The 17,636-nt window shown below is 34.4% G+C and overlaps 1 protein-coding gene across 1 annotated transcript in view; it reads right to left on the reverse strand.

Annotated features, from left to right (window-relative positions):
- The window catches only part of LOC143226080 (prohormone-4-like), a 68,751-nt gene that overhangs the window by 13,155 nt on the left and 37,960 nt on the right, over positions 1 to 17,636 (reverse strand). Inside the window, exon 2 of the mRNA XM_076456547.1 lies at positions 11,573 to 11,713. Coding sequence (XP_076312662.1) covers positions 11,573 to 11,713 — 141 coding nt within the window. The remainder of the gene's footprint in view (positions 1 to 11,572; positions 11,714 to 17,636) is intronic.

Below are 17,636 nucleotides of genomic sequence, written 5' to 3' on the forward strand. Positions count from 1 at the left end.
GAACTAACAACATGTAACTGTGTAGTTGACAAAAGTATGGAAGACTACATGACAGAACTAACAACATGTAACTGTGTAGTTGACAAAAGTATGGAACGCGACATGACAGAACTAACAACATGTAACTGTGTAGTTGACAAAAGTATGGAAGGCGACATGACAGAACTAACAACATGTAACTGTGTAGTTGACAAAAGTATGGAAGGCGACATGACAGAACTAACAACATGTAACTGTGTAGTTGACAAAAGTATGGAAGGCTACATGACAGAACTAACAACATGTAACTGTGTAGTTGACAAAAGTATGGAAGACTACATGACAGAACTAACAACATGTAACTGTGTAGTTGACAAAAGTATGGAAGGCGACATGACAGAACTAACAACATGTAACTGTGTAGTTGACAAAAGTATGGAAGGCGACATGACAGAACTAACAACATGTAACTGTGTAGTTGACAAAAGTATGGAAGGCTACATGACAGAACTAACAACATATGACTGTGTAGTTGACAAAAGTATGGAAGGGTACATGACAGAACTAACAACATGTAACTGTGTAGTTGACAAAAGTATGGAAGGCGACATGACAGAACTAACAACATGTAACTGTGTAGTTGACAAAAGTATGGAAGGCGACATGACAGAACTAACAACATGTAACTGTGTAGTTGACAAAAGTATGGAAGGCGACATGACAGAACTAACAACATGTAACTGTGTAGTTGACAAAAGTATGGAAGACTACATGACAGAACTAACAACATGTAACTGTGTAGTTGACAAAAGTATGGAAGGCTACATGACAGAACTAACAACATGTAACTGTGTAGTTGACAAAAGTATGGAAGGCGACATGACAGAACTAACAACATGTAACTGTGTAGTTGACAAAAGTATGGAAGGCTACATGACAGAACTAACAACATGTAACTGTGTAGTTGACAGAAGTATGGAAGGCTACATGACAGAACTAACAACATGTAACTGTGTAGTTGACAGAAGTATGGAAGGCTACATGACAGAACTAACAACATGTAACTGTGTAGTTGACAGAAGTATGGAAGGCTACATGCCAAACTAACCAATCAAAGTTTTAAATACCTTACGATACAAACTTTTACCAAAACTTATGGCAGTATCTGTTGTTCTGACATAAAAACATTTAATACAAGTGTAGAAGATAAAATTGTTTAGCCTGAAATTTGTATTAGTCAACACTCGAAACTCTGTTCTTCATGGATAATTTTACACAAATCATGCTAAACCTTGTTGTTTTGAACCTTAAGTGACTGATAATTAATCCCTTTCACAACAACCAAATTATTCACGTTATATGATAAGTAATTTACGAAAGTCATGTGTGTGTATAGACAATACACAGGTTGTACATTTAATGGCGGGTATAGCTGTTATTCTTCTTTTTGTTTATTGTTTTTTAATTTCTCGCAAAACTACACGAGGGCTATCTGCTCTAGCCGTCTCTAAATTAGCAGTGTTAGACTAGAGGGAAGTCAGTTGGTCATCACCATCCACCGCTAACTCTTGGGCTACTATTTTACCATCACATCATAACGCCCCCCCACGGCTGAAATAGCGAACTTGTTAGGTGTGACGGGGATTCGAACTAGAGACCCTCAGATTGTGAGTCGAGCATCCTAACCACCTGGCCATTATTCTTGTTTTGAACTTTGAAAGCCCAGCGATGTTGAGCAACTTTAATGGACCACAAACGTTACCTTTTGTTGCGATGTTTTAATTGTTAGTTATTTCCATGACGTTTACATTGTTTCACTCCAGACTTTTATTGTAAATCCGATTACGAGCATACAGCCTCTGACGGTTGTTTTGTTACCATACTATTATGCAAAGCACATCTTGGATTTTGACTAGATTAATACATGCTTGTAAGGTACGCTTGTGTTTTGCGTTAATATAATTACCATTTTAGCATTTATTTCCTTCTTTGTAGATAAGTAACATAAATAAAGTAATTTTGGCGTATCATCATTTTGACAACGGACGTGCTTTTTGATATATTGACTTAAGAACGGTAAAGTTTTGTAACCACGATGACAATCTCATACGTGAACTCAAAACACGTTGGACGGAATAAAGCTCAATTATTGTCTAACGTTGAGTGGGGTTTAGATGTTAGAATATTACAGTATAATCTTTTAAACATATAATGTATTAGTAAAATATTTTTAATGTTTTTTTTTTTTATTTCTTCATTTTAGGCAGATTAAAACCGTCTACTAATAACTTACATAATCACATTAGTAGTGTAGGCCATTATGAATAACGATGATAATCTCCGGTCAATAGTGCAAGCACTTCCCGTTAGCAGAGGTATAATCATAGTATGTGAGCATGAAAGCGAAGGATGTAAAATCCCATAGAAACCTACCGGACCATTTCGAGAATTGTTTCCGAAAAAAACCCCGTTAATTTTCATATTCTAATATATGTGGTCAATAATGTAAACTTCAAGGTTCCTACCTTGGTATATTCTATGTAAAATTAATAAAGCTTAGAGTGAAGTTGATGGATGGTATGTCGTTCTCTTACTACGACGATTTAATTCTCTTTTGTGTAGGTAAATGGCGTAAAGCTTGTATTAGATTTGTCCTGCTGGTCTTCCCTCTGAAGGTACAGAAAATTCTGATAAAATATTATGTTCGAGGAAAGCAAAAGAAGACATATTAGGAATTCGCTCATTTACAAACCTTTATTGAACAATCAACAGAATATATTACAAAAACTAAACTTTGAAACTTCTTTTCTTTTATGTAATATTAATTTTAGTACTATCATTACGATTACACTTACTAGCAGAATGCTTGTTACTTAAGATACCCAACATTTACTGCCATCTATGGTAAATCAAATTAAACAAAGTAAATAATATATATACTATTGATAAACAAGAGAAGAGCAATCTTATCTTTTTCTCGGAAATTCATAGGATCAACCAATGGAACACACTAAAAATATAAATCTAAAATTCATTTTTCTACGTAAGCTAAAACATTCGATTTACTGATAAAATATTCATCTTAACAAGAAAAGAGAAACAAACCCCAATGTTGAAGTTATTTACTCAAAAATAGGCATTGAAATTCCCATTACATATCCAGGTACTTTTATCACATCTTATCGTGAGATGATGTCTCTGCTACTATCGTAAATTGTTTTTGTTTGTTTTTTGCCACAACAGGTGAATTTACTATATCTTAATCTTATACAAAACTAGTACATTTTAGTCACACTTGTCACTGTTATTTGTGATGACGAGAAACCCACTTAAAGTAAAAATGTATCTCAGGGCGGCTGGTAGGGGTATTAGCACTTTTTTTTAAACCTGAAGATGACCTAAGAAGGTCGAAATGTTGTTTTCTGCTTTATTAGTAAAAGTGTTAATACCCATACCAGCCGTTATGAGATACGTCTCTGTTAATGTTAAACATGTTTGAGGGAATTTTATTCACGAAATACGATCATTCAAGTCAGAGCAGTTAGATTTGTAACGAATTCCAATACTGATTCCCTGTGTGTAAGTAATTGGCCTCTTTCCTTTTAGGTGTTTGGATATATAAAATTGTATACTCAGGAGGGTCTGGTACACTACATCTCTTCTTCCTCCTCTTTTCTATTGCTATGCAAATAGAATATTTGAATCAAGAACAGAATACAAGCGCCCCCCAGAAAGAACGAAACAAAGGACAGATTAGGCCTCTACGTCATCTTTTCTGCATAGTATTTACGTTTAGGCCTAATCTGTCCTTTGTTTCGTTCTTTCCAGTCTCTAAGTCACTTCTTCACTAAAATTCTCATCGAAAAATAAATTCACAAGTCTGTTCTGTGTTAGTTGTTGAGATGTTTTCAAATGCTTACACCGAATTTAAGTATTACCCTGAAAGTATATGTTTTTATTTGAAAGAATTATTCATTCTAATTATTTTACATTTATTGTTTGTCTTTGTTATTAAGCACAAAGCTACACAAAGGGCTATCTGTGTTCTTCCTTCCATGAATATCAAACCTTGTAAGAAAAATAATTATATAAATAAATATATAACGAGTTATTCTCTGAATAATAACAGTATGTCACGTGTTGTTAATACCCCTAGAGTATTTTTAATTTATTAGTGTTGAGTAAATATGTTCAACCATATTTAAAATAGTTGAAAGGGTGAGCATGTGTGGTACGACCGGGATTTGAACCCGCGACCCTCGGATTACAAGTCAAACTACTGAACACGCTTGGGCATGCCGGGCCACAGTTCAAAGTTCCAGCCACGCTCGTTTCTCCAGTCTTAGGGAAATGATATATATATCAGTATGAGTAAAGCTGTATTCTAACATCAATTTCTTTAATAATTCAGTAACATAGACGGATTTGACAATCAAATACCTGTGTATGTTTTAATAAGTGTGATAATATATTAATGTCTTTTGTTTTATTTTTTATGAAAAAGTATTAAGAATTAATAACGTACTGAATATATGTACAAAATGTTATATTAAATAAAATAAATAATGCAAAATAAATTATAGTCTTCAGTTTCTTTTCTTCTGGAATAAAAAAATCGATATATTTATAATTCAAGATCAGAAATCGTCATCGGAAAATCGCGGTATGTTGCAAAGGCCGAACGTTTACAACAACGAGATTACATTTGCACCACGGAATTTACAAAGATTGCTTGTGGAATAACTGAGCTCTAGACAGATAATATTCTTGCCTTACGGCAAGCTAGCGAATTCGAGATCGCTTGGAGGTAGACATTCAAGTCTAACTGGGAATTCATCATTGCATTTCGTGTAAAGATGGTTGCTTATTTCTTGTAGAAAGTCAAGTTTTCTCTAAGTTTTAATTAGATGCCAAGAAGCAAGATATGTCATGTATTCAGGTAACAGAAAAGCTTCCATGACTTTATGTAATTAGGCCTGGAGTCCGGAGGGAACCATGGTTTGTTAACTCTCAGTATCTCACTTTGCATCTACTAAACGTACATCAGTTTTATGCTTCAAATGGAAGTAATACTGTTTTCTAAATTATGAAATGCAATTAAAACATATTCTGAGTATGTTTTAATCAGAATAAAACATACTTTGTCTCTTCTATGAGCATTATTGTTTAAAGATAAATGAGTGATTCCCTAAAAGGATTTCATGAACGATTTTCACTTCTCTCGAAAGTGTATAGATGTTTTTTTGAACTTTGGTCACGTTCTGAATGTATCTTTTAAAGTTTTTCTCTGTTAATGGTCAGAGAATGTTTTGCACCCACAAGAACTGGTGGTGAAGAAACATTAACACAAAGTAAAGAATCCGATGAAAGAGCACTTATACTGTTGAACACTCGTCGTGGGTAAAACATAACTTAAGGAAATCTTATAACGTCTTAATTCGTGTCAGGTGTCTTTAGTAACCAGGAACTGGAAGAGAAATAACTGGTACTTAATAGATACATTTCTCTTATGTATACACAAACCAGTTACTAAGCTCGCAAGGCGTTACATTTCCCGACTGTCTGTTAGATGCTAATATTTTTAAGTGAGATAAACGAGTAATATCAACATAAACTTTTCTTATGTGATATTACGTTGCTGTTAAATTCATAACCCAGGTTTTTCATTAAGTGCGCTTAACTGTGATAGAATAAACTATACATTTGAGATTATAGTCACATATAACGTGAGCTTCTCTTTTAACTACGGTATGATTATCTTAAGCTTGTACTTACACTTAATTTGTATAAAAGGATATGAGAAATATAATAATGTACATCTACTTCCTACATATTCACGTTTACCTTATATTCTAATCACATTTTCAAGAGATATGTTACTTTGACTACAGTGACTAAGCATAAGACAAACTGTGTAACATGAAGGATAAATATTTTGCATGTATGTATCTCACGGTTAGAGTGCTTGACTCGTAATCTGAGAGTCGCAGGTTCGAATCCTCGTCCCACCAAATATGATCGCCCTTTCAGCCGTGGAGGCATTATAATGTATCGGTCAATCCTATTCGTTAGTAAAAGAGTAGCCCAAGAGTTGGCGGTGGGTGGTGATAATTAGCTACCTTCTCTCTAGTCTTACACCGCTAAATTAAGGATGATTAGCGCAGATAATTCTCGTGTAGTTTTGTGCAAAATTAAAAACAAACAAACATTGTATCTCACGGACGTTTTGAAATATCACCAGGGGACACCACTGTAATCACTTATCATTTTTCATCACTGCGTCCATCCTGATTTTGATGATGAGTGTAGCAGTAGGTAACATCTTCCCGAGAATCTGCTGCAGCTCCTGTCATAATAGCATCCTTCAGGTAAGGAGCATTTATGTTCTAATAAAATGTTTTAGTACTGTGTAGAACCATGGCCGAATCCTCTGAAAAGATTTTAGTAGTGTGTAGAACTACGGCCGAATCCTAAGAAAAATTGTTAGTAATGTTAAGAACCATGGCCGAATTATCAGAAAATATTTTAGCACTATGTAGAACCACGGCCGAATCCTCAGAAAATGGTTCAGTAGAGTGAATAAACATGACCAAATTCTCAGAAAATGTTTTAGTAGTGCATAGAACCATGGTGAATCCCAGTAGAGGTTTTAGTTAGTGTGCATAACCATGGCTGAATCCAAAAAAAATATTTTATTAGTGTGTAAAACTACGGTTGAATCATCAGAAAAGGATTTAGTAGAGCGCTGCATTTTCACAGCAGTGTCCACTCAGCGTCCTAAGCTTGGACTCACACGTGATGTATTTTTGTGCACTCAATGAGCAGTGGCAACGGTTGTGCAAGACTTGTATCTAAGGTAAGTGCTACTGTGGCATACCCCGAGAGTCGTAAACAGTTTGAAGGTACAGCAAAATGGATCCGTTTTTACAAACGTAATAACATATTGCATTTTCAAGTGCTAGCTACATTCCATCTTATGCTCATTTACTAACATTATTTGTATAGACTGTATACAGCGCTCTCTAGAGCCATTTACAAGAATCAGTGAGTGCCCCGATGCATAATTCTTTATTTATATTTGCAAAATATTTCGTCTGTAAGTTAAACGATAACCATGTAGACTGGCTAACGCATAGTGAATTTATTATCACCTTTTTACCAGTTTTAAAACAGAATAACAAATACAAAGGATTTTTGTTACACTTTGTGCTAGTTTTCATGGAGTTGATGAAAAGAGTCTACTTACAGAACACAACCAGTCGTAATACTTGAAATCCTTGCCTTGCCATAATACTAAAATAACGTTTTCATCATGGCGGATCGCAACCGTATATATATATATATATATATATATTAATGTACCAATAAACAATAATTAACAAAGAAAATATATCTACATGCCTAAAAATATTTCTTTGTCGCGTTGTTTGATTAGTAAGACCTATTACTACGAATATTACTTGTGAATATTACCTTATGAGACGCCCCGCTAGTACAGCGGTATGTCTACGGACTTACAACGGTAAAATCAGAGGTTCAATTCCCCTCGGTGGGCTCAGCAGATAGCTCGATGTGGCTTTGCTATGAACAAACACATAGACACCTTATGAGATACATTAGACAAACGTCCATGTTAGAGACTCCAAACATTCAGCCATAGAACTTCTAACCAAAAGGGGGGATGGCATAGTCCTAAAGTTACTATACGAACGTAAGCTGTGTTTAAAATATATTTTTAAGCTGTTTATGTACTTGTTGTCTTAAGCTTATAACATATGTGTTACACACGAATAATACACAGAAAATCGATCAATATTGCAGTTGATACCATAAATTGCCACCTGAATCCTATATATTATGTATAAAATGAGACGTCCCATCAACGTTTTGATCAGTTTTATACAGTAGTTTGTGACATTGGCCTAGCGCGTTAAGGCGTGTGCTTCGTAATCTGAGGGTCGCGGGTTCGCGCCCGAGTGGCGCCAAATATGCTCGCCCTTGCAGCCGTGGGGTCGTTATAATGTCAATCCCACTTTTCGTTGGTAAAAGAGTAGCCCAAGAGTTGGCGGTGGGTGGTGATGACTAGCTGCCTTCCCTCTAGTTTTACACTGCTAAATTAGGGACGGCTAATCCCACTTTTCGTTGGTAAAAGAGTAGCCCAAGAGTTGGCGGTGGGTGGTGATGACTAGCTGCCTTCCCTCTAGTTTTACACTGCTAAATTAGGGACGGCTAGCACAGATAGCCCTCGAGTAGCTTTGTGCGAAATTCCGAAACAATACAATACAATAAGTTTGTGACAGACAAAAATGTGAAACAACTAAATTCATGGACCCTACCAGTAGTAAGCGGTATATAAACAAGTCGATAATAGAGGATAAAAGAGTATACTTAGAGATACTAACCATTTACATAAGACTACAGTTCTTTCACTACTGAACTTATTATTACTTTCCCAAGTTAAATGAGTGAAAACTTTAGTTAGAGTAAGATGTGCAACATAAAGTCAACTTAAAGTATAAATATATATATGTACTGTGCAACAAAGTCTGACATTGAAAATAACAAGGCTTAGAAAACAGACAAATCTTTTTTTTTTTTTTTCTCGGTATTTAGTCTGCTAGCACGGGATATAAAATTTCAAAAATGTTAGTGTCCTATTACAATATTGGGATAAGTAACATTTCCAATATCAAGTAACTTGTGTATTTTGATAACCAAATGACCAACTTATATAAGGAAACAAACTTCACTCTACGAATTTTATAATACGAAAAATAAATTTATGTATTCCAAGTGCATAGGCCACGCATGGCCTAGTGGTTAATGTGTCAAACTGTTGTTCCAATTGTCCAAGGTAATGAACGTGATTTCAATGAATATTTCGTCACATTAACATTGCATAGCACATGAAAGTGCATCAACACAGATGTTATTAATACCTTTGACATGGATTATCTCACAATTCAGCTAAGGAAGCGTTATTAAAGTGACAGTCAATTATTCGGTTAATAAGTCAAGCAAAGCCGTTTTGGCTATGGGTGTTGCTAGCTGCGTATTTTTCCATCCGATCAATAGTTGACATGACCAAAACGGTGCTTGATTTGTGCCTTTAGCACAGATAGGTATCGTTCACATATAAAAGTCTAATTCCAAATAGATTAGAATAAAATAGATAAAAGATTTGACAGGTAACCCACAGCCTTAAGATACGAAGTTCTGTTGAGTCTCTATAGTACAAGCATCTTTAAAGTATGTAAGATATGCTCGAAGTGCTCTTAGTTGGCTATAGATATGTCTTAAAAGGAACGTGTACTTGTACCAAATGTTTCAAAAACTGCACGTTATTGTTGTAGCTTATGTGATATATATGTTTTAGCACAACAATATGTATAAAATTCTACATTTTCTATCTATTCGTCAAATTCAAGACAAATCAGATCTTTTGTAAAAAAAAAAGTTACATTACACAGCATTAATTAGACATGTTTCACTGTCATTAATTAAATTCAGTTACGTTTATTATAGATATGAATATAAAGCTGTTTAGGAACATTCCTTTAACTGTCTCGTTTTTAAACTTATCATATCATGCACATGCCAATTTGAAGTAACCAACACGGTAACAAAGAAGATAAACCATTTAACCGCTATGGTTAACAAAATAGTCGAATAGAGTAATATATATTAAACTGATATCGAGAGACTTTTCTGTTTTGGTTAAAATTACTCATGTAACTTTATTCTACATATATTTCTTTACTTCATTATTAACACAGCAGTCATCCTGTGCTAATAAAATTAGTTAAATGTGGAAAGTTTGTGTATGTTTTAAAAACCGATGTATTAACTCTGTTATTTCTCATTATTCATATAACTGTTTACTTTTTAGTTACCCGTAGGGTAATTAGAATGTCATCTTTCGTTGTACGAAAAGATACGATGCTTTAATTTTAACAAGACTTGCAATACCTAGGAACTATACATATATATATAGGGTAGCCCGTAAGTCCCTACCCATCCATATATCTTATGTATCCAGTGTATCTGTGTGCTGTCCCTCATTGTCGCTGCATAATATTATGCGACGCCATCTTCTGTGAGACATTTTCCTCAACATAGCAGGAGTTATTGTTCCAAATGATGCGGTAACAGCTGCCTTCAACTCATCATTAGTATTATTGAATATAACATAATAACATATGGATGGGTAGGGACTTATGGGCCACCCTGTATATATATGTGTGTATGTAGAGAGAGACGTGCACTGGGTTCCACACACTGTTCATTATCGGAAAATAAACACATCATAATCATATTCAACGTGCCATATGCAAGTGGAATATAAAACAAGCCAGGTAGCAAAATCAATAATCCAGATGCTTAACTCTATGTTCATGGGCGTGTGTTTGTGTGGTATGCCTGAGGTCCTCTTTCCTTTGAAGTGAAAACTTTCGTGACATGGTTAACGCTAGCGTTCACGGAATAACCTACATTTTATGTACTAACTTCGTGTTTTGACATATTACTTCTATTACTGTGTGTATGTTTGTTGTTTTTTATTCTATCCGTGACTAAGTTTCAGAAATATATCTGCGTGTGTAGAAATATGCCACTGTGTGACTTTATACATTGTTCAGTTTCAGTATTTGATTCACCATATCAACCCCTCAAATAAAGGACCACGGTTAAAACTGACTGTTAGAAACATAGGTGACTGACTCACAAACAACATGACTGTTAGAAACATAGGTGACTGACTCACAAACAACATGACTGTTAATATTATTTGCAAAAGAAAACACCATATTGCAGTTTCTAGCCTGATAGTCTACACCCTTATGAAGTGAGAGCTGCTAATTTGCTGAGACTGTGCCTTGCTTTTAATATATACAACTTGAGTTAAGAGGTTGATAATATTAATATAATTACATTGTGTCAGAATAGTTATTGTGATTTATATTAAGGTTTATAAAGAAACAACTTCCAGTGAAACACCGATGCTTTAATCTCAAACAAAAACTTCAATAAAATACTTCTTGTAAAAAAATGGCTTAAATTCCATGCAAAAACACTTCCAGTAAAAATACATCTTTTTTTTAAAATAAAAAAGATATTGAAAACAAACACGTCTTATTCTTTAAAAAAAGTTGTATAAACAAATCTGTTTTCACTTTACAAAAATGTATTCACTCAGGAGACATATCTTAACATTCATATGAAGACATCTGATATCAGATATGTTTTAATCTTTTGAAGAAAACTCCCAGTAAAAAAAAAAGTCTTGATTTTCATAAAGTCCTTGTGACAATATACTTCTAGGAGAAACAAATACATCTCAGGTTGAATATAAAACAAGTCACGTAGCAGTGTATTGAGTGAGTACATGAGCTAGTTCAAAATAATTCATCCAATACAGTTAAAATAGAAGCCACCGGGAGTAACATAAAGGGGTCAGATCCAAACATTGACGTCCTGAACCTTAGGAGTGCATTGTAGGTTTGGTGATAATCGGTACAGTGATTATCCACTTATGAGTGGACACACTTTATAAGATAATGATTTAGATAATAATGTATTCGGAAAGGGGACTTACCTGCAGTACACAGGCGGTGATCTTCATCATAGCCATCGGGACAGTCTGGGGCTCCGTCACACAGGTACTGGATAGAAATACAAATCGTTTCATCTCCAGGACATCGGAATGGACGTGTGGGATGACAACGGTCGTGATCGCCTACAAAAATATAAAGTGGTCATTGATTAATTTATATAGAAAGTAGAAACATATTTAAGCTGATATGCAATGTATATACAGTGCTATGGTTTATGAATATAAACAGGTATCATCTGAAACCGGTGATACTGTCCGAAATACCCATAATACTTCCACTCCATTGATATACGTTTGTTTCTGTTCAGTTTTATGTTTGTGTTGTATTTTAAACTGTTTTCATCAATGTCAATCCTATGTCAAGACTGCTCACTTTATTATACCAGGGCAGTATGTATAATACTATCAGAAAACATTCTAATAAGGATAATATAAAAAGATATCACAACACGTAATCATAATTTCCATAAAACAAGCCAGGTAGCAAAATCAATAATCCAGATGTTTAACTGTATGTTCATGGGTGTGTGTTTGTGTGGTATGCCTGAAGTCCTCTTTCCTTTGAAGTGAAAACTTTCGTGACATGGTTATCAGAAAACATTCTAATAAGGATAATATAAAAAGATATCACAACACCTAATCATAATTTCCATCCTTGAATGAATTGTAGGGTTTTCAAGTACTGTTACATTCTTTTTTGTCTGTAAAGCTAATACTGAAAGCTCTGAATAACTCATTCTCGAAAAGACTGAAACCGGATTATCTCAGAATACAAAGAACGAAACTCCCGGAGGACGTAAGAGCTCGTTTGACGATAAGTGACTAATGTTTTCTAGTGAAATAAGCTGAGCGCTTTGGTGGCCGGATTACGTCAGCGATGTTCTAGCTAATTGAACTGCTTAATCTAATATTTTCTCTAAGTTCTACACGGCTTCATTGTGATTGAACTAACGTTCGAAATATTCTGAAACCTTTTACAAACTAAATTATCGCCGAACTTTCGGAAAAACAATCAGCACATTTTCAAGTAATTAGTCATGCAAATGTAAACCCAGACTAAGAAAATTTTACCGAATGCCTGTTACGGTTTCGTCCCCGCCTCTTGCAATATGGCTTCGTCTTTTAAGATATTTGAACGTGAACATTCGTTTAATAGCTTTTTTCAATGTTTATTTCAACTATCTACAACATAATCTATACCCAGTTTTCTTTTACTAATGGAACAGTCCTATTACTGTTAAATCTTTACTTATGTTAATACGAACCTTCATCTTAGAAAAAAAAGATAGTTTCAAAAGTCATTTTACATGAATACAGAAATGGTATAGTATTTATTTTTTAAGGCAGTCGTTTTAACTTAAATACGTTTGGAAAAGAAAGTTATCTTTGACGATTTACCATCAACACTTCTCACTCTCCTTTATTTGCAACACGGTCTAAGAAGAAAGAACGCTAGATTTAAGTCAGCTTTATAACTGGAAATAGATCAGTTATAAACGTAGTAAACTTGTACATGGACAATCAACATGTTGTAATATAACCCTTAGATATATAGGGATTTATGGAAAAATGGGTTTTTATACATTTGTACGCGTTTTTATGGGTTTGATGTAAGAGCGTAATTACGTTATCATCCACTGGAGTAGCAACCAACGCTCTTTGCAGAACAATAACAATAAGATTACATCAGGACGAAACAGAGCTTTTAAAATGTATCATTTCTCGAACTACAGACAAGATGAACTTCATTCCTAAGTCTCTACTACCTCTATTTCTACTTTTGTTTTCTTTGTTGTGTTATTTCACATGACTCATAGACCGGGATTGCACAATAAGAACTACTCGTAGTACTGGTTCTGTCGGTGGCTGTGTTTATATTACAATATATATATATAAACACATTTTTTAAGAGCTTCGAAGTTATTTGCTTAATGTTTCATGTTACAGATTTCTGATCCTTTAGATTAATATAAAACAGCATAATTAATTATAAGAAACGAGTGGGGTAATTATATAATTTTCAACGAAAATGTAAGATAAAAATTACTTTTAATTCCAAAAACGGTTGGCGTATAATAAAATAACAAGAAATAACAACTTCCCGTGAAGCTCACCTTTTATCACTTTATCATTCACAGATGTAATTTGGTTCAACATGCTATTCTAAAATTAATCGATGTTACTTTGCCCTAAATTCCCATTTAGGTTCTGTTTAAATTTAATGTTTAGTGACTGATATTTCTGTCCTTGTTGCTGAGTGTTTGTATTTTGGCATTTCTTGGTAGTTACGTATGACATACCGGTAGTATCAGCACTAGCCGTCCCTAATTTAGCAGTGTTAGACTAGAAGGAAGACAGGTAGTCATCACCACCCACAGCCAACACTTGGACTACTCTTTTACCAACGAATAGTTGGATTGACAGTCACATTATAACATCCCCACGGATGAAAGGAAGAGCATATTTAGTGGTAAGATTAAGAGTCGATTGCTTTAACCACCTGGCTATGACATATGAGTATGGTGAGCATAAAGCCTAAAATAAAGTAAAAGTGTAGTATTGAAATTACGACTTCCTATAGGGTTTAAAGCTAAATTAAAACAAAAAGTCAACTTTTGTATAATATTTGTCTTTTGAGTTCTACGTACATGTGTGGGTCTCTTTCTTAAAGTAGTGTAAACAGTTCTCTTTTTTGTAATTAAGCAGAAAGCTGCACAGAAAGCTTTGCCCATCACGGGTATCGAAACCCAGTTTTTAGCGTTGTAAGTTCGCAGATATACTGCTGTGTCGCTGGAGGGGGATAATATTAACAAAAATTGCATGGATAATTTATTTTATTTAAGAAAAAGCCTTTTTTACCCATTTTAGCCTTTTTTCTGTTACATAATTGAATATTATTAATGAATAATTTATAAAAAGAACATTCACAAGTAAAAAAAACTAAAGCGGAGATGTTTGGTAACACTATAAATATTGTATGATTTACATATTTTTTTTACAAAGATGTCATAAAACTTTTCAAATTGACAGCAGTATCATGAATTACACGACTTCACTTTTTTGTGGCTTTTTTTAACACTAAGCGACCGATTTGAAGGAAAATAATAAAAAGAAGAAAACACGTTATGAAATTTTCATTGATCTTTCAGCATAAGTTGTGAAGGAAATTTGGTAACATCAATCCACGATGTGTGTGTGCATTCATCACTGTTTCAAGACTGCAGTTATTTTACAGAATAATTCAACTAAAAATTTGAGTAGTAAAACTGTAATTAAATAAATATATATGTATTTTTACAATAGAAATAACACATCTAAGGTTAGTGTGAAATATATTGTAAATGGATGAACGGACAGTTCAACAGATAGAAACGCAGACGTACAAAAGCTTTTTCTTCCTTAGAGCTTTATAACAATAACGATTATGGTTTTGGCAGAACAGTCATGCTATAAATGTAGAAGTTGTTATTTGCATAAAACGTACTTTATATTTTGCTTTTCCTATTACAACATTTATCATGCAGTGAAGTGAGACCACGTGCAATATTGGGGCGTGGTTTAAATTTATGAACTTATGAGAGCAAAAAAAAAAAAAAAATACTGCAAGCTATTTAAACCCCTCTGTAGTGCAAGTATATGACTGTTTGCGTGTATATTGGGGTAATGTTATTGACATTCAAGAAATCGCACATGCGAAAAATTCAGCAACGTATTGAGTGTATCATGCTAAATATATCACGTTTTGAGTATTAAATAGCTTAACAAAATATGTTATTTTGTTCTGTGTAATACATGTATGTGTGTATGTTATGAAGCCTATTAGGAATTTCATTTTTCCATAAGTTCTTATGACACACCCATAGATTTCGTTTTTCCTGAAAACGTTCAAATTTTGCTATATACAATATTTTAGTCTTTTCCATTAACTTTTAAAAAGTTCACTCTCTCATAATCCATTGTGGAGCTTGCTTTCCTACGTGTTTCTATGAAATTAGCTTTATCACAAGGTTTTGCATATTTGATGTTGCTACAGGCTTATATTTTTTCGTGTCTGTCACATATTTCTGCATATTTGTACTTGTTACAAGCTCAAACGTATTTGGCTTTGTTACAAGATTCAACGTATGTGTCTTCGCCTTATGTTTCTACAACTTAAGCTTTGCCACACACTTTTACGTATTTGGCTTTACTGTGTGTAGTCTTCTACAAAATTCGGGTTTTCTGTAGGATTAAATGAATTTGGCTATCCTATTATCTTCTACGCAATTGGCTTTACCGACAGATCCCAGGTTTAAAATATTCTGTGATGCTCAGAGTGGGTCTAGACTAGAATCATAGTCTGGAATAGCAAATTAAAATGAATACCAGAAGAAATATGCCAGGTAAGGTCATGAAAAATGAAGTGTGTCTAGTTGGACACCAACCACGTCATATGAACACGTAAATCTCATTCATAAACAATCAGTGCAAGAAAAGAGGATTGTTTGTTTGTTTTTTGAATTTCGCACAAAGCTACTCGAGGGCTATCTGTGCTAGCCGTCCCTAATTTAGCAGTGTAAGACTAGAGGGAAGGCAGCTAGTCATCACCACCCACCTCCAAATCTTGGGCTACTCTTTTATCAACGAATAGTGGGATTGACCGTAACATTATAACGCTCCCGTGGCTGAAAGGGCGAACATGTTTAGCGCGACGGGGATGCGAACCCGCGACCCTCAGATTACGAGTCGCACGCCTTAACACGCTTGGCCATACCGGGCCAAGAAAAGAGGAAACACAAGAACAAGTAACAAGCCAGGTGTGTTTTCCTGCATTACGTAGTTAGGAGTAACAGTTTACTCGAGTTGGTTCACGTTAATCATTCTCTCTCCATTAATGGCAGTTTTGAATAATTTTTGTACATTTATGGGTATTTTACCAGTTTAATTTTGTACAGTTATGGGTATTTTATCAATCTAGGTTTGTACAATTATGGTTTTTTTTTACCAGTCTTCTTTCACAGTCTCTATAGACTGATCGCATCAAGACACTTTGTCTGACAATTTTTACAATTTCCATGTTTCCCTTGACAGTTAACGGAAATGTTGAAATATTAAAATTTATCAAAAGCATGAATAGCCTTTTTAAATGTAATAAAGTTTTTACGTCAATTTGAACTAAACTTTTGTGTGAGGAGTTCGCAAAGATATTTCTACAGTGATATTTCGAAACTTGTCGGTTCTATATCTCATTTATTTTATATAATAAAACAGCAATAACTAATATTATAAAAAAAACATGCATTCAAATGTAATCACATAAGTAAACAATCTTCTTAACAAATATTCGAACACTATGTATAAATTGTGGATAAAAAGTGTTGAATCTAGGTATTGCAAAGCTGGTTGTGCCCTAATCGTTAACGTACTGGGCTGAGGATCAGAAGGTCCAATTGTTGAGCTACATTATGTTGCTGAACACGATCTACACTTGTAACTATAATAGTTAAAAGTACTTTATGCTATTCTATTTTCCTTTTCTCTTATCGGTAGCCTTTAATTAGAATTATTATGCCTAAAACTTGAAGTCTCTGACCTGGCTGTTTAGTCCTAGTTTTGCATAAGTTGCTCTTGAGATGAAAACATCAAATACCTTAAAACTGCGGATGAGTTACAGACCTCAGTGTAATTTGAACGTGCCACGAATCACGAGACGAATAACGCACTCTGTAGGCTACAACACAACATGACATATGAATTTCGATAGATTCTTTGTTTGATTGAACTTCAGCACAAAGTTACGCAATGAGCTATCTGCGCTCTGCTCATCACAGGCATCGAAACCCGGTTTCTAGCATTGTAAATAAGCAGACATGCCACTGGGGACGAACTTTGAAATAAATAACAAATGTTTGTTACTTTTCATTTTATTTTTATTTACTCTTGAAACAGACCACATTATGGGAGCTTGCGCAAGTAAATCTAATCTTATGTTGTTTAGAAAACTAGTTTTTCTTATATTATCCAACAGCTTGTGATGGCTAATGTTGACTGGCTGACTTTTCCTCGT

This window comes from Tachypleus tridentatus, chromosome 9 (assembly GCF_004210375.1).
Source record: "Tachypleus tridentatus isolate NWPU-2018 chromosome 9, ASM421037v1, whole genome shotgun sequence".
Lineage (NCBI taxonomy): Eukaryota > Metazoa > Arthropoda > Merostomata > Xiphosura > Limulidae > Tachypleus > Tachypleus tridentatus.